Below are 23,494 nucleotides of genomic sequence, written 5' to 3'. Positions count from 1 at the left end.
CCATTTTCACGAGCCACTGCAGCATTACTATTCTGATTATGGATTTGTATTCGGCTATTCAAAGCAATTCATGATGGTTTGCTGTTTAGATGTGAAATATACACCTGGCTCACTTAATTGCACAACATTTTATGATAGTTTGACTGAGATACGCCTAAACGCGCACAGGATTTGATTAGGAAAACCTGACTCAACTGGTTAATCAAGTTGTAACCCGCGTCGTACTATCAGTTATTCTAGCTCTTTATCGTTTAAATGAAGCCGGTTAGCTTCGCCCTCACCCCTCTTAAATCCGCGCTAAGCAGCAGTCAGAGAGAAAAAAATGTAGCGTGCAGACCTACTTAAAAGTCACCAATGGTTTTTATTTTAAACTTTCGCTTAGTCATCTTACATGAGGAGGATTTTAGTTAAAACGCCCCGTAAGTAAATTCATATTTTTTAAAAAAATGACGACGTATGTTAGCTGACTTTAACCTCCACAACGTTGGTTGGCTATTCAGTTAGTCACGCGGAGTTTATTGGTTCAGAAGTGAACCCCTTTACCACTCTGACATGAAGTGACGCGCTTTGGCTTTAAAGCGGCCGTTCATATTCACTGTCCACCACCCACCAGGAAGAGCGGAAGCCGATCGCAGTGCGAACGTCGTTTATAGGTATGATTCGGTTATGCATTTTCTTTAGATCAATGTTTTAGTATAAAACATGTTTTTTAATAAAGTTGATTTACACTGTACCATTGGTAAACGATGTGCGTACACTACATTTTCCTCGAAACGTAGAGCTGTATTTTTGTTATATTTTATCTGTATTTTTATGTATGAAAGGTGTTGTTTGATTTTGAACATTTTGCTTTATTCGTGAGATCACAGCTGCTAGTAGCTTAAGTGAAAGCTTAGAAACAACGTTTAAAAAGTAATAAAAAGGTGATTTTTCAAATGTGATATCCGATGCCCTGTTACTTAACAGTTATGAAAAAAAATTATGCGGCCTTCCAGTCAGAAGAACCTGTGGAAAATACACTGAATTATAACTTAGCCTGCCTTTAAACTGTAAATAAATGTTTAACGCTGTTTATGCGAGTACTTATGAATACAGCATAGTGATATGCATTTATCCACATACCCAAAACATCCAAGTATTACCTGCCCAGTTTTCAAAACACATCCTTCATAAAAGAAGCTACTGGAACCATAGCAAAGCTGTGCAGAAAAAAAAAACAAAAAAACCCAATTGTCTTGTTTATGATCAACAACATAGAAACGAACAAAAAAAATCAAGTTCTGAGAACATATAAATTAACAAAAACATAGACAAGTGCACAGCTAGAGAGTAGGTGTACCAAATTATCATTATTTAAGTCATAGGCCTACGTGTACACAGGAGTTGTGGGCAAATGTTTTTTGCATCTTGCACTGAAGTTGCTGTCCTTGCAGTCACCTCGTGATGTATGAACTGTTGTTTGGATCATGCAAAAGTTAAGTTTCATTGTTATAGAATCACAGTAAACAGATTTTGATCTAGTATCTAGGTACTGCATACAGACGTCACATCATCTAATTAATCATTTTTGTTTATTAAATTTATAATTGATCAGTATCAACCATGGACAATCTGAGTCACGCTAACAACACCTTCGCTCTGGACTTGTACCACGCTTTGAATAAGGACAAACCTAGTGGAAACATCTTCTTCTCACCGCTGAGTATCAGCGCAGCACTTAGTATGGTCTACCTAGGTGCACGAGGGAACACTGCTGAAGAAATGGCTAAGGTAATAGATGTTGCACTAGGATAATGTTAATCTCAGAAACATGCAGACCATGGTTTAGACAGCTCAATAGGAAGCATGTAGATCCATATCTAAATTCTTTGTCATATTTATAACATAACAATGAACTTTAGACTTAAGCAATGTTAACATTGTCAGGGCAAGCCCAGGGATCTTGACAGAGGGCCGCACCTATCGATACACTGTGTGAACTATGTGTGTGCTGTTAGACACATTTTCTTGAAAGATGTTAAACATGTAAGAAAACCAGCCTTAAAATAGCATTCTTTGTCAATGCCTTGTAAACATTCCAATGAATTTGTGACTGCTCAAAGGTGATGTAAGCAATTATTTTAAGAAGAACAGCTAAACTGTTTTTATATAATGATGGCTATCACTAAAACAAATGCCCCACTTCTGTGACTACTCTTGGTTCTGTAATCAGTAACTAAAACAGGTTTTTTCCTTGTCAAATATTTTGCACATATAGCATGTTGAAGGGTGGGTTAAACATGTTTTTTGTGGTGGATGGCTTTGGTAAAACGTTGGCTGAAGGAAGTGGGATTGAAGGGAAGTCCAATGGCAGTTGACAAGATGGTTAAAATTGCTTACACCAGTTTTATGTTTGAAGCTAATGTGTATAAACGGAGGAATGTTTATGATTCTGTTGCTGTTTGCAGGTCATGTCCTTCAGTTCTGTCCCTGATGTTCACACCCATTTCAAAGCTCTCAACTCTTCCATCAACAGTCCTAAAGCCTCCTACATCCTCAGGCTGGCCAACAGACTCTTTGGAGAGAAAACCTTTAGTTTCTTACATGTAAGCCTGTTGCATGCCTTTTTTCATTTAAATTTGCTTTCTTCCACAAATCATGATCAGAATCTATGATTATTCTTTAAATGAATGTCATATATCCCGAAGGCTTATTGGTGTAATAGCAATTGCTATGGGTTTCAGGTTATATATTGCATATTTATGTAGTTAGAACTTAAATAAAGTGCTCAGATGTGTACTCCTATATATCTGCAGAATGTATAAAAGTGCAGATATTTTTACTCATGTGGTGTAATGTTCTTTAGGCATGTGAAATGTGTGTCCTCAGTGTGTGGTGTAATTTGTTGCAGGACTTTTTGGACTCCACTCAGAAGTTCTATCAAGCTGAGCTGCAGGCAGTTGACTTCATTGGATCATCAGAGGAGTCACGGCAGCTCATCAACCACTGGGTAGAAGAGCAGACTGAGAGTAATTGCAGAACCCTTTTAGCCATATACATCACTTCTCAAAAAATAAGAAGCACGCCATACAAAAGGCATGTGCACCAGACCTTACTTGGGTCAAATTTTGCCCTTGTCTTGTTTCGCAGGTAAAATCAAAGATCTTCTGAAGCCAGGGATGGTCACTGGAATGACACGTCTTGCCCTTGTGAATGCTATCTACTTTAAAGGCAATTGGTTGCAAAGATTTAATGCTCAAGACACCACAGAAATGCCCTTTCAGATAAATAAGGTGGGGCTTACATAAAACAGACACCTAATAGCACCAGTATTACAGCTGCATAGACAAAGCTAAAGTTTCCAGAGTCATCTTAAATAATGGAGAGCAATCAGAAGATTTACTGAATATAATTAATGTTTGTTACATAAGTGCAAATAATTTATGTAATCTAAAAAAAAAACAAAAAAACAATCACTATCTCTCCTAATTGGAATTATACACCAGCTGTCTTTATTACACTAATCTGTGTCTGGGATATGTAGAATGAGAAGAGACCTGTAGAGATGATGTATCAGAAAAAGAAGTTCCCCTTCAACTACATCCCTGAGTACCGCCTGCGGGTTCTGGAGTTGCCGTATGTGCAGGAGGAACTGAGCATGCTGGTGCTTCTCCCTGAGGAGGCTGGGGATGGTTCTGACCCACTGCAGAAGGTCTGCACAAACTACTTCAGTAATTTACTATCCCAATTTCATCATAAAAGTAGTCATTTACAAGTAGCTCTCACTGGGTAATATCCTATGATTTTGGTTCATAAGATCAGCATGCAAGACCTCTGTAATTCTCAATAAATTGTATACTGCTGGTTGTTAGTAATCAGGTTACAAACAGCGAAGCACTTGCAGGGATGTGGGTGGGGCATGTGATCTGCCCAACAGACTGAAGTGTAATACTGACAATTTGTACTCTCTTTGGTAGCTTATCTGTACACAGCCATCCTCTGTGTCCTCTTCCAAGATCCTGTCAACACTTGTTTCAGTGCCTTAAATGCATAAAACATTTTTCTAATACTAGAATTGTACCATTATAATGTCAGTAGTTCTTGACTGTAACCATATTTATGTTTCTTAACAGCTGGAGAGTGAACTGACAGTGGATAAGCTGCTCGAATGGACCAATCCAGCCAACATGGACGCAGGGACAGACATTAATGTCCACCTCCCAAAATTCAAGCTGGAGGAGGAAAGTTCTCTGAAGAACACGTTAACTAAGATGGGCATGGTCTCTTTGTTCCAGTGCAATTCTGCAGATCTGACAGGCATGAGCAGCACTGCGGGTCTTTTTCTGTCTGCAGTGGCCCACAAAGCCTTTGTGGAGGTGAATGAGGAAGGCACAGAGGCAGCTGCAGCCACAGCAGGCATTGTGAGTTTCTGCATGTTCAGAGAGGAGAACTTCAAGGCAGACCACCCCTTTCTGTTCTTCATCAGACACAACACCACCAAGAGCATTCTCTTTTTTGGCAAGTTCACGGGCCCAGCCTAGTGATATGGTGTATAACCTTTTGTTATTATTCAATGAATGCTTGTTTAAAGTATTTGTATTAATAAAAATTCACTCTTTCACTTTATGTTCATTCTTGTTTTGAAGAATGCCTTTTATATTGGTATCAAAAAGCTGTAACAATTGTAACAATTACAAAATATTGCTTTTCATACAGGAAATGAGATCTGAACAGTGACTGTTTTCCAAATGGACACATACAAGTGTAAATAATATGTATAAAGAGATGTAAAAATTGAAGAGTAGTATGCAAAGTTTCAGAGAAATTGGATGTTTCAGAGAGAGGGCTTTTTATCTGCTGTGCAAACAGGTTTCACTTCCTTAAGCTTCATTCACTTTATTTGCTGTTATTTCCCTGCTGGGGGTGTATGCTCATTTGTAAAGGGGAGGAGCAGAGACAGTAGTGATGCTGGATGTGATGTGAAATGAACCTAACTGATGCTGCAGATATAGAGAAAACCCAATTTTATTACACTAGCTGCTATGTGCCGCAGTATACATACAAATACAAAACTTCATAAAGACATTAAACATAAAGACCAGACTTGCAGACAACAGGACTACTACGGTATACATAACCCAGACCAAATACTATTCAAAGTGGTAATACAAAAGAAATGATGTAGTATAACACTTGGGAAAGGAACTGTAGACAGCACCAAAGAAAAGATCAGAAAAGAAAGAAAGCTTCATCCTATTCTGGAATTTTAAACCCTCTAGGTTATCTAACTGTTATATAACACTAACAAAAAAGTCTTACAACCTACTATAATCTAGATGTGATTCCTAAATCCCTCCAAATGCAATAATTGCTGATGCAATAATTTCTAATTCATTCAAAAATAAATATGCAAACTTGAGAATTAGTTGAAGAGAATAGCTAGTCCCGTTCTTTATTGCAGTTCAATGTTACACCAAATATTATTGAGACACCCTCTGGAGAATGTCTGATAGTACACAAAAACAGTTTTTCAGGGGTGATTATGTAATTCCCCCCCATCTTCTTTTATATACTAGTGTTAGAAATCTCTGTCAGTATATCCATACCATACATTATTCAATATATGCAAATTGAAATCAATTATTCTGCAAGGTGAATTTTGACAACATTACAACCCAGTGCTCATCCCACACCACGTGGCACCTTGCAGCACGTGGTACTTTGACGGGCCAGGCAGAATCAGATGCTGGGCAATATAAATCAGGAGCTTTATTAGTATGCAACTCAGTGGTAGCGGAACAAACCAGGGCCAAAACCAAAAGAGCAAAGTAAAGGGGAATCCAAATGCTAGAGATAGAACAGTCTGTGTCAAAACCAGAAGAGCAATCCAAAACCAGGCAGTAATTCCAAAAAACGGGGCAGGCAAAAATTGGCAACGAGAAATACAAAATCAAGGTATCAGGAAGATAATCAAAGAAAATAACGCTTGGTATGCTTAGAGACTCTAGAGGCAATACTTTGCAATGTATGAGATCTTGAGACAGGATTGAAACAAAATCCTCTGAACACACAAGTGAATTCAATATTCCGGTGACAACAATCTGACTGAACGTCCCTGATTGGCTGAGTCGTTGGCTGGGTGACGAACAGTCTGCTGGGTAATGTATGTGTTAGGGGGTCAGGTGGTATGACAGGTACCTCAAAGCATGCGACCCTCCAGTGCTGATAAAGTTGTATGCTTTATGTCTACTACAGGAATGATCCAGAACAACCAATTTCACACTTGCTCAGTGGCCTTGTGGTCTGCTGCACCAGGGTCTGCTGGGGCCTTTGGAGTGGCCTGTATAGTCCTCCACTCCATACACAGATCACTTCATAAGAAATACAGAATCTCTTTTTATATTATTAATATTTCTATTTCAGTGTTTAAACCTTTGTGCCTGCAAACACTTTTTTATTACCTCATAGACCTCCCCCCAAAATACAGGGGTTAGTCTGTGTGCAACCTGTAGCATGTGGGTGCGCTCAAAGATGTTCATGTATTTGTTCCTGCATTTGGTTAGATTCATCCCTCTCTCAGTTGCTAGCAGCCTCCCTGGTGCTGAGAAACATCCCCATGGCATGACGCTACCACCTCCATGTTTCACCATAGTGATGTGCAATACCTGTTTTCCAGACATATTGCTTGTTGTTCTGAAGTCACTCTACAGAATGAATATATATATATATATAATATATATATATATATATATATATATATATATATATATATATATATATAGTATATATATATAATATATATATATATATTTATATATATTTATATATATATATATATATATATATATATATATATATATATATATATATATATATATATATATATATATATATATATATATATATATATATATATATATATGCATGTACGTTTTAAACTAACATGCCTTCAGATTGGATTGCTGTTGCTTCCTCTGATTTGCCCATCAAAAATGTTATGTCACATCCATGCATGATATCTGTAGAATTATAGCATAACACACACACACACACACACACATACAAAGAAACAACTGAAGCAACTGAATCACCCAAACAACTTAATCACCATTCCACAGTAGTTTAAAATGGAAAAATAATACTGATATCTTCAAATCCAGGATATCAGTATCTGATCAGTCCTGAAAATTGTTATTGTGGCATTTATAATTTAAGTTTTTGATTTTAATTTTTTTTCTTTAAAACTCTCTAAAATATATTTTTTACCTCATTATGGGTGATTAAGTGTAGATTGATGGGTTTAAATAGGTGTAAATTGTAATTTTATACATTTAAAATCAAATCCAACAAGTAAAGGTCTGAATTTATTTTTTTTTTTAAATTTAAGGTATACAAGATTCCAGTGAAATATACTATGCAATTGGAATTTTATTAGATGTGTACATCACTCGAGCATTATTGGAGTTAAAAAAAACCATTATCATTTACAACAGGCACAGCATTTATATTTGAAATTTAAAGTCATTTTTAAAATTCATGACATTTGACATTACAAACAATACTGAGTATTGAAAGTTAATGAGTACACATACACACCTTAGACAAAGATTTCAAATTCAATTGATTTACACACATGTACATGATTCTCAAAATGTCTCAGCAATATTAAACATCTAAACATCAGTCCAATGATTTCAGTCAGCTTATACACAATTTGAAAGCTTTACTTCAAATGATCCACTCCTTGTCTTGCTGAGATTCATGCTGTAATTTCTGACTTATTTTTCTGACTTCATTTTGCTAGCCACATCTATTTCCAAGGGCTCTCTGCACAGTCCCACTATGATTTAAGGAGTAAAATAAAAATGGAATATAAACTTAAAAAAATTAAAAATATAAAATGTAAAAAATTATTTCTTATTAACACTGTACATAACCAACATGTAACATGGTTATTTAAAGTTGCATATCTTGAACTTTATACATGCAAAAAGACAGCAACATTTACTTTAAAAAGAAGCAAGACTGTACATTTTCTTAGCATGTAAGGTAAGACGATTGACATTTCTTAAATTGCTTATTAGTTTATCTTTCCTGTTATAAATGAATATCTATCTATCTATCTATCTATCTATCTATCTATCTATCTATCTATCTATCTATCTATCTATCTATCTATCTTTTTGAAGACACCTGAAATTTATATATATATATATATATATATATATATATATATATATATATATATATATATATATATATATATATATATATATATATATATATATATAAATTATTTATTTATTTATTTATTTTAAAATAAAATATTACTATGTGACTGAGGGTCCACAAACCTCAGACCAGATAAATAAATAAAGATAAATAGATTAATAAAGAACCATTAACCTTGGTGTCATTACATTAGTCAAACTCACCTCAGTTAGCACTGGCAGCAAACTCCACTTCAGAAAGTACTCCAAGCCAGCGTTTCTGCTCAGGAAAGTTTACAGTTATATCTTCACCTTTCATAGCTGGAGAGGCAGAACAAGATGGCACAATTTATATATTAAGTTCTTACAGATTTAGTGTAACTGATATTACTTAGATATGAATTATCCATCCTTGCCTGTAACCACACCAACACTCTTGCGAGAAACCTCTCCCCATCCATGTTTTGGGGTATCCACTGTGGCCTTCACTTGGACTCTGTCTCCAATCTGAATGTTGGAACCTAAGCATGCTGTAAGGATGTAAGGAAGTACTGTTTCCTCAAAGAAAACAGATATCAGAATACATCTGATCTTTACAAGCAGATATGTCATTTAAGAGGCTGTGTTAAATTGTTCCTTATAAAACAGAATGTAGTTCTGGTCCTAAATTCTCAGCCAGGTTGAATGCCACTGTAAAATCCTATATGTACACTTATAAAAACTTTGCTTCGCACTGTGCCTAAAATACCCTCTCTTGGCTTACTACTTTATTTTAGCTCTGTTTGCCATGTTTAATGAGTCATAAACGTATTAAAGTGTTTAGTGATCAAAGGAAGCCTTTCTTTCTTTTAAAATCTGACAGACACAGCTTCAAAAGCACTGTGAACTGATGAATAATGGGATTCACTGGCTTTTTCTAACCTCCCCATCAGGGAGGTATAAAAATATTAAATCAAAGTGATAGTAAATCAGTTCTCTACCTGACTCTTTGCTGGATATTAGCTCCATTTCTGAAAGCTCCCCCTTCCATGCATGGAATTCAGGGAAGTCTACAAACACAGTGCCCTCTTCAACAGCTGATCGGAGGGAAGGAAACAATCACACTGAAAGCATCAAACTGATAGCCTGGAACATCTTTAATACCTTTAATAAAGGTTAGTGCATTCATGGTCCACAAACACTAATGTCAAAAGAGATATATGAAGCAATATGTTTACAATAGTTTAAGAATATGGTCTTTTATTCCTCTGCTTGACAAATAAATGTAGTAGTCTCATTTATTTTAAGTACTTTTTTTATTTTCAGTACTAAACAAAAAAAAAACTTTGGTTTTTATATGCTATATATGTTATATGTGCAGTAAAGGCCAATCACACATGCATAAACTAGAGGCACAGTTTGCAGACCTGTTTAAAATACAAAGAAAGCCTTGTATAAGCTACTAAAATCAATATTGTTGAATTAAACAGATCCTTGCCTTTAACTATGCCAATACTTTTGTGAGTGATACCTCCCCATTGATATTTAGGAGTTACAACTGAGGGTTTCACTCGTACTTTGCATCCAATGTCAAAACTGCAGTTTGCAGATGAGGAACCTTAGACAGGAAAACAATGAAAAGAAAGAAAATGAAATTTTACTACACTTCTAATAAATACTAGAAATATTTTCATCCTTTGAAAAAATACTGGCATTATATTGGTGTAACCTGAAGAATCTATTATTAGATTATAAATCTATTATTATTACTAAGCTAACCCACCTAATCTACTGTTGTCATACATGAAATCTAAATAAACTATAGATGTTGATGCACCCAGGCTTCTTAAGTAAGTGTTATGTAGGTATTACCTGAGGGAGCATAAGACACCACTTCCATCTCTGGAACTATGCCTCTCCAGCCAGAACACTCAGGAAAGTCCACCGTTACTTGTTTCCCATCAACAGCTGTTCAGGAGCAAAATATACTGATTACTTACTGCTTGGAACTAAAATAAGAATGTGGTACACTGTTTAAAATATACAAGCAGATTTTACCAGCTTTATTGATTAGTCAACAAAGGTCCTTGCCCTTTACCACACCCAAACTTTCACGAGAAACCCCTCCCCATTTGTATTTTGGCATATTAACAGTAGCCTTCAATCGGACTCTGTCTGCAACCTTGATAGTATAGTTCTGATCTGAGGTTCCTATTATACAAAGTCAAGGGAATTTTACAAAACAAAATGTTTTAACAGAAATAACATGAATTTTCAAATGTGCAAATTTCAGATCAAGGTTGGACATTGCTCAGCTCTTGGACTGAGAAGAGAGACATTGGACTTGCTATTGCTATTGAATCCAGCACTGATGGATGTTCTGTTAATTGCCTGATTCATCAGGCTTAGTTACTAACTCCATTTCTGAAAGGACTCCTGTCCATTTTGTATGCCCAGGAAAGCTAACAATCAAAGTCTCACCATGCATAGCTGAGAACAGGACCAGTTTAAAAATAAAATAAGAAGGTAAACCATACAATTACCTCTGTTTAAACTATGTTAGTACAGCAATTTGTAAATAAACTGCAGATGAAAAGAGGAAGAAAGTTACCTTTTACCACACCTATGCTCTTATGTGTGACATGTAAGCCCCAGTTATATATTGGAGTGTTAACACAAGATTTCACGCGAACTCTATCCCCAGTCTTGATATGGCATAGAGAGGCTGTTGTTGCTACATTTGAGACTAATAGAAAAACAGAAACTATATTCAGAATTATGCACTTTGAGAAAAGTTTAAGAGTTCATTATTATTGGTAATTGTCACCTTACCTTTTTCTAATATTTTTTCTACCTCCTTTTTGCAAAAAACCTCCAGACTGTCTTTAAATTCAGATAAAATGTTTCTGATATCCCCAAAAGAGAAAGCTGGCTCCAGTGAGTGAGTGGGGAAGTCTTCAGCTCCAGAAGAGGTGGGCATCTTTTCAAAATTCTGCCAGGGGAAAAAAATAATTGTTTTTTATTAATTGTTTTTAATAATTGTTTTCCTAATACATACTGTTGTGAAGTCTTATCATTGTCTTGGTTCCTCTCAAGGTTTCTTCCTTTATGTTCTAGGGAGTTTTTCCTTGCCGCTGTCATCCTTGGCTTGCTCACTGGGGGCTTGCAGTTGGACATTTGTAAAGCTGCTTTGTGACAACATCTGTTGTAAAAAGCACTATATAAATAAAATGTTATTTTATTTGATACAAACAGAGACAATGATACACCTGAAGGAAGTGAATGTTATCCGCTGTTTGTAAAAGCTTGTCCAGGTCATCTTCGTGTCCCCTCAGAATAGCGATCTCAAGTTCCAGCTGTTCCTGAAGACCATTAAGTCGATCCAGGTCAGCCTTCTCTTGAGCTTGGATCTTCTCTATAATCTCAGAGCATTTCTTTTTCATTAAGTCAGCTGTGGCAGTAAAGGCTTTCGTAGTGCTCTCCACTGCCTGTTGTGCAGCATCCTGTACAAAATCAGACACACACTAAATTAAAACAATACACCCAAATATAATATGAAGTTTATTTTCCTAATGCTAAATTCTGAATAGATTCCTGAAACATTCTGAAACCAAAATTAAAGTACACTGTTAGGGCCTCAGTAAGCAATTTCTGCATCTTTGTTCCAAACCTTTTTGTTACTGATTTTTATTGCTGTTTAAAGCTTATAGTTACTTCAGCAGCAGAGGCCTTTGTATGATACAAAGTTACACCCAGGTCATCCACCAGTGCAAAGTCATGCTTAGCTATATGTATGTTGATTCTGAACTCCTTTAACTCCAAGCTGTGTAATCTACTGCCAGAATCATAATTTGTCTCAGAGTACATTAAGTGTGTGATACCATTTTTACAACAAGTTTCTTAAAATAGAATACATTTGAGAAACATATCACACAAAGTGGTTCCAGGTTCAAGATGGCTGAAATTACACTTTTTAACTATACTATATATAGTTCTTTTATAGACAACAAAACAACATACAGTGTCTGTTTAACTAAACATTGGTTGAGGCAAATGTGTGTTAAAAATGTCATCATGCAGTTTGAAAGTTACTTAGTGGCAGATGTAAGTTTTCTTTATTTACTAGCTACTTTCACTTTGTAAATTACATTAATTCCACTGCAAATTTAAAAAAACAAACAAACAAAAAAAACCCATACATTACCTGTACTTTCATACAGAATTCTAGTCATTTGCCTGAGTTGAACAGTTGTGACATTTACAAGTGTCATAGCCACGTAACACTTTAACAATGGCGGAATTGCTTTACAAACAATTGACTGACATCTGGATTGCTAGCCAACTGACACACAGGTCTTGTTTCAGTGATGGGTCCCCATCATCACAGCAAGTATTTGAAATTTTGATTAAAACCATGTCTTTAAAACACCAAGATATAAGCATACTTATGTCAGTCATAAATCAAAAATATTTTTAAAATAGTCTGAAGAAATATAGATGGGGGTTCAAAATTAAGTGGTGTAATAACTAATTTATGATCCAAGAACAATAATAATAACAACAAATAACAGAATTTAAATCTAAATATGCCTATGTTTTGTTGCGTTTGGTGTCAGAACACTGTTAGTACCTGTTTTACTTAAACTATTTCTAGAATTTCAAAACATTTAGATTTAGCTTCCACCATAGCTAGGATTTTAAAACACAATTGTTTTGTTTAGTTAAATTATCCACGGTTGTATTACGTACTATACGAGTCTTTTGGTCCTTTTGCAGGTCATGAAGCTCATGTTCTTTCCCTTTGCGTTTCTCCTCTAATTTGATTCTATCAGCCTGTAGTCTGATCTGTTAACAAACCAAGTACATCTTTTAATAAGAACAAATAAAGGGGGGAAAAGGATTTCTGAAAATTTAAAAGTACACTTAAACAAGTTCATAAGAGTAGAAAAAAGGCAGGACCCTACTTGTTTCTCATCACGTTCAGTTGCAGATGAAACAGTGTCATGACCCTTGTGATCATCCATTAAACAGAGCATACAGATGCAATTTTGGTCTGTACGACAGAACACCTCCAACAGCTTATCGTGTTTCGGACATGATAGCATGTTGGTGGCATTCACCAGCTTATGTTTCTTAAGAGCAGGAAAGTCAAAATGGGGTTGTAGATGCATTTCACAGTAGGAAGCTCGACACTCCAGACATGAATTAACAGCTCTGACCTTTTTTCCAGTGCAGAAATCACATTCTATGTATTCCAGTTCAGCTAACATTGTAGCATTAGAAGACACCTGAAAATCATTCTTCCTCAGTTTCTCCATTATTTCAGCAAGTATTGTATTTTTGTTAAGAGCAGGCCTTGGAAGAAATCTCTGCCTGCACTGAGGACAGTTGTTTTTTCTGTAGTCGTCCTTATCCCAGTAGTCTTTAATGCAGGTCATACAGTAACTGTGTCCACAGGGAATTGTCACTGGATCCGTCATTAGATCTAGACATATTGAACAGCTGTATTGATCCTGATCTCTGAAAATAGACTCTGCCATTTTACTCTCAGAACAAATCCAGCAGTGAACTAAAAAGGATTTTGTCTATTTCCTGAAAGTTGCCCGCGTGCCAGTCGTTTAGTCCTCAAAAAATCTTCCTGGTAGCTTTATGACTTACCAACACATAAGTGAAACAGGAAACTACAGCATTTAAAATTGTGTGTGTGAGAGTGAAAGTGAAAGAAAAGGAACGGTCATGTCTTGACAACATTGAAGAATTTCATGTTTGAGAGAGAGAGAAATTTTTTTTTTAATTATTTATATTTACAAAATGTAAGTAAATTCTAATCTCTGAATTTTGACCTTTGGACTGGATCCAACGTCATCAAGTGTGATACAGTGGACCCTTATAAATGTGTGCTTTAGTTCTCACCAAACTTTTTCCATATTTCTTTTAAAGCACTGATTATTCTTTTTAGGTTAACATGTTTCAATACACACTGAAAAACTTTAAAGTGTGATTATGTTCATACTCGATTGAAATATTTAAAAACCTGGACAAGGTAACAATGCAAATATTTTGGCACCCTCTGCTGGAAAATAAATAGCAAAATAAATAGCAAGCAACAGCACTCCTTCCATTTGACCAACCAAGTCTCTATGGAATGTTAGAGTAGCCCATGTATTTGCTCTCCTTTAATACAACTGATTTAGCTCATCAGCATTTTATGAATTCAATCAGGTGTGATCAATAACACACTAAACTGTCTCCTGCACCTGGAGTGGTAGAACTATTGGTGCGTGGCTTGAAAAAAAAAACTACCGTATAAAAATAATTACCTTACACTTTACCTTCATGCTTACACAGATCACATGAAACAGTACAGAGATGATCTTAAAGCCACCTTAAAGCATCTAGGTTAGCCTACCACATCATACATGAACAGCGGTGATTCTAGAGTCTGTTGGGCCCTAGGCAAAAATTCACGAGGAATACAGGTCTCACATTCTCACTGAAACTTTGCACATTGCCACTGCTGTAGTTTAAAGTTTGTCAGCCCTCAAGGCCCCCCACTGCCTTGGGGGCCCAAGCAGTTGCCTGCCTTGCCTAGTGGCAAGCAGAGACTCTGTAATTGAAGGTAGCAAAAAACACCCTTTTTGAAACTGTAAATATTTCTGTCTGGTTTAACAACCTTGTGTGTGAACATTTTTATAAAATAAAGTAGCCATGATCTTATGTACAGCTCCCATCTTACTCCCTCTCTGACACTCTATCCACTGGCATTGAGGCTGTCCCTTTTCACAGTGTTGCTTTTCCTGACCAACATATATATATATATATATATATATATATATATATATATATATATATATACATATATGAACATATATGACCTACATATATGTACATCTATGAATTCATCTTGAAATCCAACAAGTTCTTTTGACACAGAACCTACGTTACTTCTCAGTGCCTGTCTCTCTGTTCTACCTTTCTTGTCATATGCAATTTTTAACCTATTCTAAAAAACAAACAATCTTGATTTGACAAATCTAAATAACTGCAGACACATGTCAAATCTTCCCTTCGTCTCTGAGATATTTATAAAGGTAAGAGATTCTCAGTTTCAAACCCATCCAATAATAATTAATCTATCTTTTTAATAAGGGTTTCATTCATATTACTGCACAATTACTGCTTTACTAAGGGTATTAAACAACTTACTTTGTTCAGCAGACTCTGCCCTTATTAATATTCTACTCCTTCTATATCTCAGGACTGCTTTCAATACTCTAATAATCTATACTCTAATAAACTACTAATAATCATAATATTTTACTGTCCTGCCTCCATTTTCACCTAAGCATCTGCAGCACTGCTTTGTCATGATTCAAGTCATATCTCAAGAGGCATCATTTCATTTCTGTTGGCAAATTCAGATTGCACACTGCATCAGCCTTTCAAGGTATCCCAAAGAGTTCTGTGCTGGTTCTCTTCTTATTTATAATCCACATGCTTCCCCTTGGTTGATTTGCCAACGTGGTCTTCCCCTTCTATGCTGAGGACTTTCAAATTGATCCTAACATCTAACCTACTGCTCCTCTCCAACCTTCCACTCCAATAAATTGCCTATAGTACATCAAGCAATGAATGACATAAACATTTCTCAAGATGAACTATGACAAGACAGAAGTTGGCTGGTGAAGCCAAAGGCTGCTCTTACCAGGGCTACTGATCTCTTTTTTTTTATATAGATATCATCATACAAATTCCACCACTGTTCAATACCTTGGAATTACTTTTGATCCCACGCTCTCCTTACAGTCACATATTTTGCAATGTTTCCCACTTTTGTGATGCAGAAACACTGGCTAATGCATTCATTAAAACACATCTTGACCACTGTAATTTGACTTTAACCCTTCTACGAACTTCAGTATTCCCAAACAGAGCTGGTGCCCTATGCTCTTGGTGCCCTATGCAAAATACTGTTCTGAGCTATAGTTTATAAACATCATTGCCCATTGGTGTTTATTAAACATAATAAATAGTTGTATTTCACTCTCAATTTTGACAGGCACAAAGTCCATAGAAGTGGCTGGCAAGCAAGCAAGATGCAGACAGACCTAGAGATTCACTGCCCAGCTAGGATAGCAAGATAGACCGACTAGTAAGATGCACTGCGAGCTAACAAATCAACAAAGTTTTAAGATGACATCAAACTTGGAGATGAGAGAACATGACTTTACCGGATTCACTCTCATGGTGTTTTTTTTTGTCTTTCATGACCAGAAAGTTCAGCTTCCTCCTCTCATTGAAGATGTAAACATTGACACCCACTTTGACACAAGTAAATTGTGCAAATTGCTGTGCCCTATACAACTTACGTACTGAGTAGCTGGCTGCAAAGATCTTTGTCAAAAACACCACTACCATATGGCTTGTATTCTTCAGAAACATCATCGGATTACTGTTAGTGTCATATCTCATGCAGCACTTTTATAAATCAGTTACAAAGCACTTCATAAGCTTTGTTTTCAGTAATTGGATTTCACTTTAAATGCTGAAGAGAGTCCAATAATTAGCTAACTCTGGTGGTGGTGTGTTGATTTGTGTTGTGTTGAAACAAATGTCAGTACCAGCCGACACTGTGGCGTATGGTGAGTGTAAAGACACAGAGTGTCCAGTAGTGGTCTTGGAGATCTCTTTACAACAGTTTTATTATAACCCAAATCGTTATAATTTAGAAATTATAACCCAGTTTAATTATAACCCTAATCTTTATTATTAGGTTATATCTGTTTGCTTTAATGTCTTAATATTTATTTATCTTTGACATTCAGATTTTTGTGAAGGCTTCAGTTCAGTTATGTTATATTAAAGATGGAACTACATTGTGAATGACTCATATTCTACAACCAAGATAGAAAAAAAAACAGTAGAAAGAATTATTGAGTTTATACATTTCATTTTCTTTTCAAGAACAGTCTTTTTCTGTTACATTAATTTTCTTGTACTGTCTACATTTGCCAGTGCTGCCCCCTTTATGCAAAACAAAGCAATTTACCACTGATAGACAATTTTTTATTTGGCATTTAAATATTGGGTTTTTGCAGAGATTTAGTACAGCGATATTCAATCTGGCTAATCACTAGTATACTGGTAGCAGTGAATAAAATCACTTATTCTCTAGATGTGGAATTGTCAATGATACTCTTTTGGTCAATCATCAACAGTAAAAAAAAAACCCAAAACAAAACATATGAGGTACATTGTAACTACAGCACTTTGTTAGAAGAGAAGACCTTATATAATTGGAATATAACTCACTTGAATAGTGTTTCCTGTTACATGAGACACCTCTAAATAAACCACTCAATAAGTGTGTACAATCAGAAACAAAGACATCATCTTGCCAACATTAGGATAAGGATCAACAAACTTTCACTCTCAATTTTCCATACCTGCCAAAAGAAAAATCTTTTAGACTGTCTAATAGCAATATCAGATGTGCCAAAATGTGAATGCAGAATTTAAGACTGTACATTCATTAAAAAAATACTGTATAGGATTTTACCTTAGATGTCCTTCAAGCTCTGCACAAAGCAGGTTGTCTAACCGCAGCAATTTAAGAAAGTACATCCAAATATAGCTTATAATTAGTTTATTCGATTAATATAAATTAATCGAATAATAAAGCTATTATTCTAAACGGTAAATTAAGTGAAGTGTATGTGGATTAATCTTTTGTACTTAATACACATACACTCATATTATTTAGGTACTCAGATTATTTCCTGAAAATAATTTTAAAAATATTCTTTCTATTCCACCGAGGCTTTTGTTCGAGGTTCCACAGATGAAACGATGGCCTGCTGTCTATCAAGATGCAAGCGTCCGCCCCCATCACCCCTTTCACTGCCGCAGCTGGCCGCCTGGCTGGCAACCGTATGCTCATTGCAATCTGTGTTGAAGTGGCCGAGGGAGCTACACCTTTAATATTACACCCGGCCTACAAAACGCTTATGACGCTCATCACCAAAGAACAAAAGTAGTACGAGGTAAGTTTGATCCATCGCGATACGCGCCATGCGATGCATAATAGTAGTCGTATAATTCAAATGTAATTCCAGCCTAGTATGCGATTATGTCGAGACGCGATGGTTAAGTGCGCGGTCTATTTCGAACAGAGGCATGTTTGCGGAAGTGGTAGCGCGGTTCACGTTAGCTATTCTTGTTAATCGCCCACTGTGCTGCGTACATGTGGTCCCTGAAGTGTGGTTTACTTATTTTCAAATTACTTGTACTAAATTTGCTTAGTATTACCGATTTTGCTTTGTATGAGCAAACCGGTAGATAAGGTGACGAAAGCTGGCCAGCTAATCGAGAAAATCAAAATGGCTTCCATCTTTGTCGTTTCCACACAACCTCGCTACTTAGCCGCCTAGCTTCGTGGCTAGCTAGGTGGAGCAGTTGTGCTTTCACATATTTCAGCACACTAGCCTATAGAGCATGGATTAAAGGCATAAGATGACAATTTTAAATGTTCCTAGAATGATACTGTTATTTGTCATACTATGTAAATTCTTATTTCTTCAGCCATGTTTCTGCTGCTTGTTTCACATTACACTAGCTAGTTCGCTTGGTTCTTTTTTTTTTTTTCCCTTCCTCCGGTGGCATAGTCTAGTTATTGTCCACGTCAGGGCAGTGGGGGAGGGGAAGTGTGCCGGGCTAGGGTGGAGCCTATAGGAAGAGAATACATGGGCCAGGGTAGAGGTAGGACAAATGCTGATGAAACCCTTGCTCTTTCAATTGCGTGACGCGACGCAGTTACTGGAGTAGCCCAAGACCTAAATCTCTTTGTTGTTTTATGTGGTCATTTATGGTTGTTCGCTAAATTTAATTGAAAGACAGGCTTATTATACAGAGCAAATCTAGGGCATCTGTCTCTACTTGGATGACGTTTTTATATATATAGATAGAGGCCTACCAATTGTTCTTTTTGTAATACTTTGTTTTATTAACATTGTTATTTTAGACCTTTATATAACGCAGGGCAGATATTTAGTGTTGGTTGAAGTTTGAAGCAGAGGTTAAGCCTAGTCTTTGTAGTTTAGGACTTGGTTTTAGTTTAACTGTGAATGTATGTCAGCTTGCACTCTGGTCTCTGTCTCTACAGTGCTGGGATGTCACTCATGCTTCAGGTAGGCAAAGCACCCTGTGTTCATCCTAACCCTCTCAGAATATATGCTTAACATGTGGCCTGATGGGTTAGAGCTATTGTGTGTTTGTGTGTGATATTAGCAAAGATCAGGCAAATCATTTCCATTATGTTGTCATTACTCTTAACTTAAAAATTACTTTGCATTTTAATGTCTGCAGTTAATGTACATGTCAGGTTTTCATACATAGTGTAATCAGACAAATGTTAAAGAATGCCTGATCTTCTAAATGTTATTTAGCTACAGTTATGTAGTTTCTCCACTCCATAGTCACCCACCATTTCTTGATTTTAAATATGTGATGGAGAACCCCCTTATCTTACAGCTACACAAACTCACAGTCTTATCATGAACTGATGCCGGACGATGTGTTTTGCCATGTTGGTTGGTGTCATGTGTTTTCCCTGTTCTGGCTGCATGTATGTCACCTTTAAGCTCCACACTTATTCCAGCTGTCATGTTCCTCAGTGAAGTCTGGATCCTGTTCAATTTTAGTGTGGAGTTGTGCTGTTTGTATGTATCATGCACACTCAAATCTTTATTTAAGTCATTAGAACAGTTACGGTTGATTTCATTTTGGCAACACTGCTGGTAAACAAGTGTAAAATTGAGGCTAGTATGTTGGGCTTTAAGTTTTCTTTAACGTATATAGAAAAATAAACTAGGGGAAAACTCTGACAAAGCACAGATTCTGCTTCCAGACAGTGGATAGTACATTGTGTGAGAGGGGAAAATTCATAGTGTAAATTTAATTTTCCTCTGGCATTCCTCTGGAATGCAAGTAGCTGGATATGTAAATACATCCTTTTTTTGTTGTTAAACCCATAAGTATCCTATTAATTATCAAGCTCAAGTAAATCATACTAAGGTATTTTAGATTGTGGTTTGTGCTCAGTATTTAGCAGGTTGGATAACAATAACCACTATTTTCACTATTAAGAATCTCGTTAGATTTGTGTCGTTTGTGGGATTAGTGTAGCATTTAGACAACCACTGGACACTTATTTGTTAACATTTAGACAAATAACTACTACTTCAGTGTGTCTGGGTGTTGATGTAAGACAGTATGAAAATTAGGTCACTCATCGAAACTGGATGGACTGGTTGTATCGTAAATTGTACTGTTGTCTAAATGTTGCATTTACCCAGACAAACAGTACAAATAAAACAGCAGTTTATATAGTCTGTGCATTTGCTAATAGTTTGAGTTGCTTTAAATATTTTAAGTGATAATCACACCTGCTTTAACACTTAGTTCCAGTAGTACCCCTTGTTAAATCTGATTTAGGATGATGCAGCATTATTGTGTTAAACTAAAAGCTTAATCACTAAGACTCACTAAGACTCATTCTGCTTACCATTATATGCTATTCCTGTAAATGTATGGTGACATTTTGGTTTGGTTTAATTAGATTTGATTTGAATGTATGCATTTGTGCTGACCAGTGTCTTAAAATTTGGTTTTCTGTAGGGTAGACATGTTCTCCAAAGGGACCAAGCGCAAGTTTTCCGATGATGGCGGTGAGATGTCAGATGAAAGCCTGGGTGGTGCCAACGTGTCATCATCGTACAACCTGCAGCGCCAGTCACTGCTGGATATGTCCCTTATCAAGCTGCAACTCTGCCACATGCTGGTAGAACCCAACCTGTGTCGCTCTGTCCTCATCGCCAATACGGTGCGGCAGATCCAGGAGGAGATGACCCATGATGGCAGCTGGCAGGCAGTTACAGAGGCCTTCTGCAATGGCAGCCAAAGCCCCTCTGAACGCCTGGTGGCCACAGAGGTCCTTTGCCGGTCTCGCGAACAAGATGCTGAGCCTAAGCTTTTCTCGGTCATCAGCTATGAAGGATGTCGAGAAGAAGAGGTGGTGGCAGATGAAACATTGTGTTCTGTCTCAGTCAGCGATGCTGCCTCCAACGTGTGTCTGTCGGAGAGTGTTGGCCACTGCTGGGAGACGGGTGAGCTTAGAGTTGTGGAGAGTGATGAAGAGACCAGCGAGGGATCCAGGCTTGGCCCAGGAGATGATGATGATGATGATGAAGATGATGAAGATGAAGATGAAGTTGACGAAGAGGAAGAGAGCTCAAGGGAGGATTCAAAGTCCATGGGCCAAGTTTTTGGTACCTTTGAAATAAAGAACGGTTCCTCAGGTCCAGACTCTGCTCTGGAGGAGTTGTTTTCAGATGTGGACGCCTCTTACTATGACCTTGACACCATGCTCACAGGAATTCAGAGTGCCCCTAAGATGGGTCCCTATGACCTGTTGGACAGTTTAGCACCCTCTCATGGGCCCCCTTCCTTAGGCTCTCCTTCAAACTGTCGCTCTGATCTCAATGAACTGGACCACATCATGGAGATCATTGTTGGTTCTTAGTCAGGAGTCTCTTAGTTCAGAGACCTGTGTGCTTCTCTTAACATTACTGGCTTTTCTGTCCCTTATGGGAAGCAAGTAAATCTGCAATCCTTTCAGGGAAAGGAGTCTGTGTCTTGTAAAGGATGGCCTTGATTTTATGAGCTGACCATAGTTATTTTATTTGCATACCCTTTGTATGTTTTTAATATTTTCTTTCTTTATTTGTGTGGCCAGATGTTTTTTTTTTTGTTGTTGTTTTTTTGTTTTTTTTTTTATTTATTTCTTAAAGTCATTAACACTAAATGGTTGGAGAGCAGAACAAGATGTATACAAAAATGTAAAAGATATTTTCATAAAAAGATGAAATTGTCTAAAATATGTATATAAATATATATTTTTTACAATAGATACTGCTTGTTAACTGTTACTGTAGACTCTAGTTTCAGCATTTTGTTTTTAAAATGGACAGATCAGATATCTTTCCTTTTTTTTGTGGTCTTCCACTTTCTGAAATGGTTGAAGGTCAAGAGCTTTTACTCTTTTCAGGATTCAGAAATGGCAGTAATGGATACAGTGATGCATGGCTTATTTCTGTAGTACTTTTAGGTGCATTTTGGCACCCAGCATTTTTCCCCTCTATCTTGGCAATAGGCTGTCAATCAGCTCAGCTATGACTTTTTTCTATTAGAAGTCAAAGTGTTCTTATATTTGTCTTACCAACAAATGAAGAATAGTGGGGCCAGCCCATTCTATATTATGACTTTTAATTTATTTTATTTATTTGCTGCAAAATTACATGTTGAGTATTGGCTTTGGTCAAACTCAGGGCAGGAGATGAATTCAACCCAATCAGACGTAAAGGGCATGATTCTCCCACACTTGTATCCACATTTTGACCATTTGGAAAACCAATAATATGAATAAGGCTGGTTATTTTTATGTGGAATGCACCAGTCGCTAGTTTAATTACTGGTGTTGAGTGGTGACCTACATTTTACAGAAGGCTTTAATAAATAAAACTGGGTTTGAGTCATTTAGGTGGCGTTTAGACAAGCAACAAAGCTTTTTGCATATGTGTACAAACGTGATGCCCAAATGATATTCAGAGACTAAGAATCATAAATGAATAGCTTAAAATTATTTTTCAGTTCCTTGTTTACACCACACTTATATACAGACTTCATGACCGAAGTGATTACTTACTTTCTAATGGTGTGTTCATTGGACACGTATCTGATCAGGTACAGAATAAAAACAAATCTGAGGTGCAATCCGTTGTCTAAACGTAGCCTTTCCAGCCCTTTGTAATGAGCTATACTGTTTCTCTGTTCCTATGCATTGAGTGTTGCAATACACTTCCTATGCACAAAGTGTTCCAGCACATTTTAAAATACAGTATTGAATTTGTATTGTCAGTCAGAAAGAAGACACGGTTTATGTTTAATGTCTTCTCATTACAGAAATTGGTCATGTTTGAAAATAATTCTTGCATTAAAAGAATAGATTTGTGCAAGCAGTACATTAAATTTGAGGGGAACTCATTGCCCTCTACATCACAGTTTCATTTTTAATTATATTCTAGAGTAGACTATAAACATTTTATATGTGCATTGTAGCATTTTTATAACATTTTTAATAAAAGGTACAATTTAAAAAAGCAAATTGTTCTGTTAATTATTGCTTAAATGTGCACTAGTAAAGGTAAGTTATTAGATTGCTATCCTTCAACATGGTGTAGTTCTCCGCAAAAATAGTTTTTGCAGAAATG

The 23,494-nt window shown here is 36.5% G+C and overlaps 3 protein-coding genes across 9 annotated transcripts; 2 read left to right on the top strand and 1 right to left on the bottom strand.

Annotated features, from left to right (window-relative positions):
• The first annotated feature begins 464 nt into the window (after positions 1-464).
• serpinb1 (serpin peptidase inhibitor, clade B (ovalbumin), member 1) lies at positions 465-4,605 on the top strand. Its single transcript, XM_035524790.2, has 7 exons — positions 465-653; positions 1,595-1,770; positions 2,448-2,585; positions 2,891-3,008; positions 3,130-3,272; positions 3,524-3,691; positions 4,113-4,605. The coding sequence occupies exons 2-7, from the start codon at positions 1,603-1,605 to the stop codon at positions 4,518-4,520; spliced, it is 1,143 nt and encodes a 380-aa protein (XP_035380683.1). The 5' UTR covers positions 465-653; positions 1,595-1,602; the 3' UTR covers positions 4,521-4,605.
• Positions 4,606-7,343: 2,738 nt separating this feature from the next.
• Positions 7,344-13,879, bottom strand: LOC113570527 (E3 ubiquitin/ISG15 ligase TRIM25). Of its 5 annotated transcripts, none has more exons than XM_035524433.2 (11): positions 13,133-13,877; positions 12,918-13,013; positions 11,438-11,671; positions 11,001-11,160; positions 10,780-10,914; positions 10,041-10,136; positions 9,667-9,786; positions 9,170-9,265; positions 8,606-8,740; positions 8,415-8,510; positions 7,344-7,819 (listed from the first exon to the last, which is right to left on the bottom strand). In XM_035524433.2, exons 1-10 carry the CDS (start codon positions 13,706-13,708, stop codon positions 8,416-8,418), a joined length of 1,743 nt encoding a protein of 580 aa, XP_035380326.1. In that variant the 5' UTR covers positions 13,709-13,877; the 3' UTR covers positions 7,344-7,819; position 8,415. The 5 variants fall into 5 exon arrangements, with proteins under 5 accessions (XP_035380326.1, XP_035380327.1, XP_081574179.1 ...); XM_035524434.2 differs by having other exon boundaries at positions 8,606-8,719; positions 13,133-13,876; XM_081718053.1 differs by lacking the exon at positions 9,667-9,786 and having other exon boundaries at positions 13,133-13,879.
• Positions 13,880-18,071: 4,192 nt separating this feature from the next.
• On the top strand, positions 18,072-22,997 carry cdca4 (cell division cycle associated 4). 3 transcript variants are annotated; one of them, XM_026998967.3, is made up of 3 exons: positions 18,093-18,211; positions 19,330-19,354; positions 20,844-22,997. In XM_026998967.3, exon 3 carries the CDS (start codon positions 20,851-20,853, stop codon positions 21,745-21,747), a length of 897 nt encoding a protein of 298 aa, XP_026854768.2. In that variant the 5' UTR covers positions 18,093-18,211; positions 19,330-19,354; positions 20,844-20,850; the 3' UTR covers positions 21,748-22,997. The 3 variants fall into 3 exon arrangements, with proteins under 3 accessions (XP_026854767.2, XP_026854768.2, XP_026854766.2); XM_026998966.3 differs by lacking the exon at positions 19,330-19,354 and having other exon boundaries at positions 18,072-18,211; XM_026998965.3 differs by lacking the exon at positions 18,093-18,211 and having other exon boundaries at positions 18,218-19,354.
• Positions 22,998-23,494: the final 497 nt, after the last annotated feature.

This window comes from Electrophorus electricus, chromosome 7 (assembly GCF_041902795.1).
Source record: "Electrophorus electricus isolate QZ-2024a chromosome 7, ASM4190279v1, whole genome shotgun sequence".
Classification (NCBI taxonomy): Eukaryota; Metazoa; Chordata; class Actinopteri; order Gymnotiformes; family Gymnotidae; genus Electrophorus; species Electrophorus electricus.
Note: the sequence above shows the minus strand (reverse complement) of the source record. Positions and strands in the feature narration are given on the sequence as shown.

Coding starts and splice junctions, on each gene's coding strand:
- serpinb1 (XM_035524790.2), top strand. CDS start 1,603: ATGGACAATCTGAGTCACGCTAACAACACCTTCGCTCTGGACTTGTAC. Junction 1,771..2,447: donor CTGCTGAAGAAATGGCTAAG/GTAATAGATGTT, acceptor TGCTGTTTGCAG/GTCATGTCCTTCAGTTCTGT. Junction 3,009..3,129: donor GGTAGAAGAGCAGACTGAGA/GTAATTGCAGAA, acceptor CTTGTTTCGCAG/GTAAAATCAAAGATCTTCTG.
- LOC113570527 (XM_035524433.2), bottom strand. CDS start 13,708: ATGGCAGAGTCTATTTTCAGAGATCAGGATCAATACAGCTGTTCAATA. Junction 11,672..12,917: donor AGGACCAAAAGACTCGTATA/GTACGTAATACA, acceptor GATTTTGTACAG/GATGCTGCACAACAGGCAGT. Junction 10,137..10,779: donor GAGCATAGGTGTGGTAAAAG/GTAACTTTCTTC, acceptor GCTCCTGAACAG/CTGTTGATGGGAAACAAGTA.
- cdca4 (XM_026998965.3), top strand. CDS start 19,296: ATGTCAGCTTGCACTCTGGTCTCTGTCTCTACAGTGCTGGGATGTCAC. Junction 19,355..20,843: donor GGATGTCACTCATGCTTCAG/GTAGGCAAAGCA, acceptor GGTTTTCTGTAG/GGTAGACATGTTCTCCAAAG.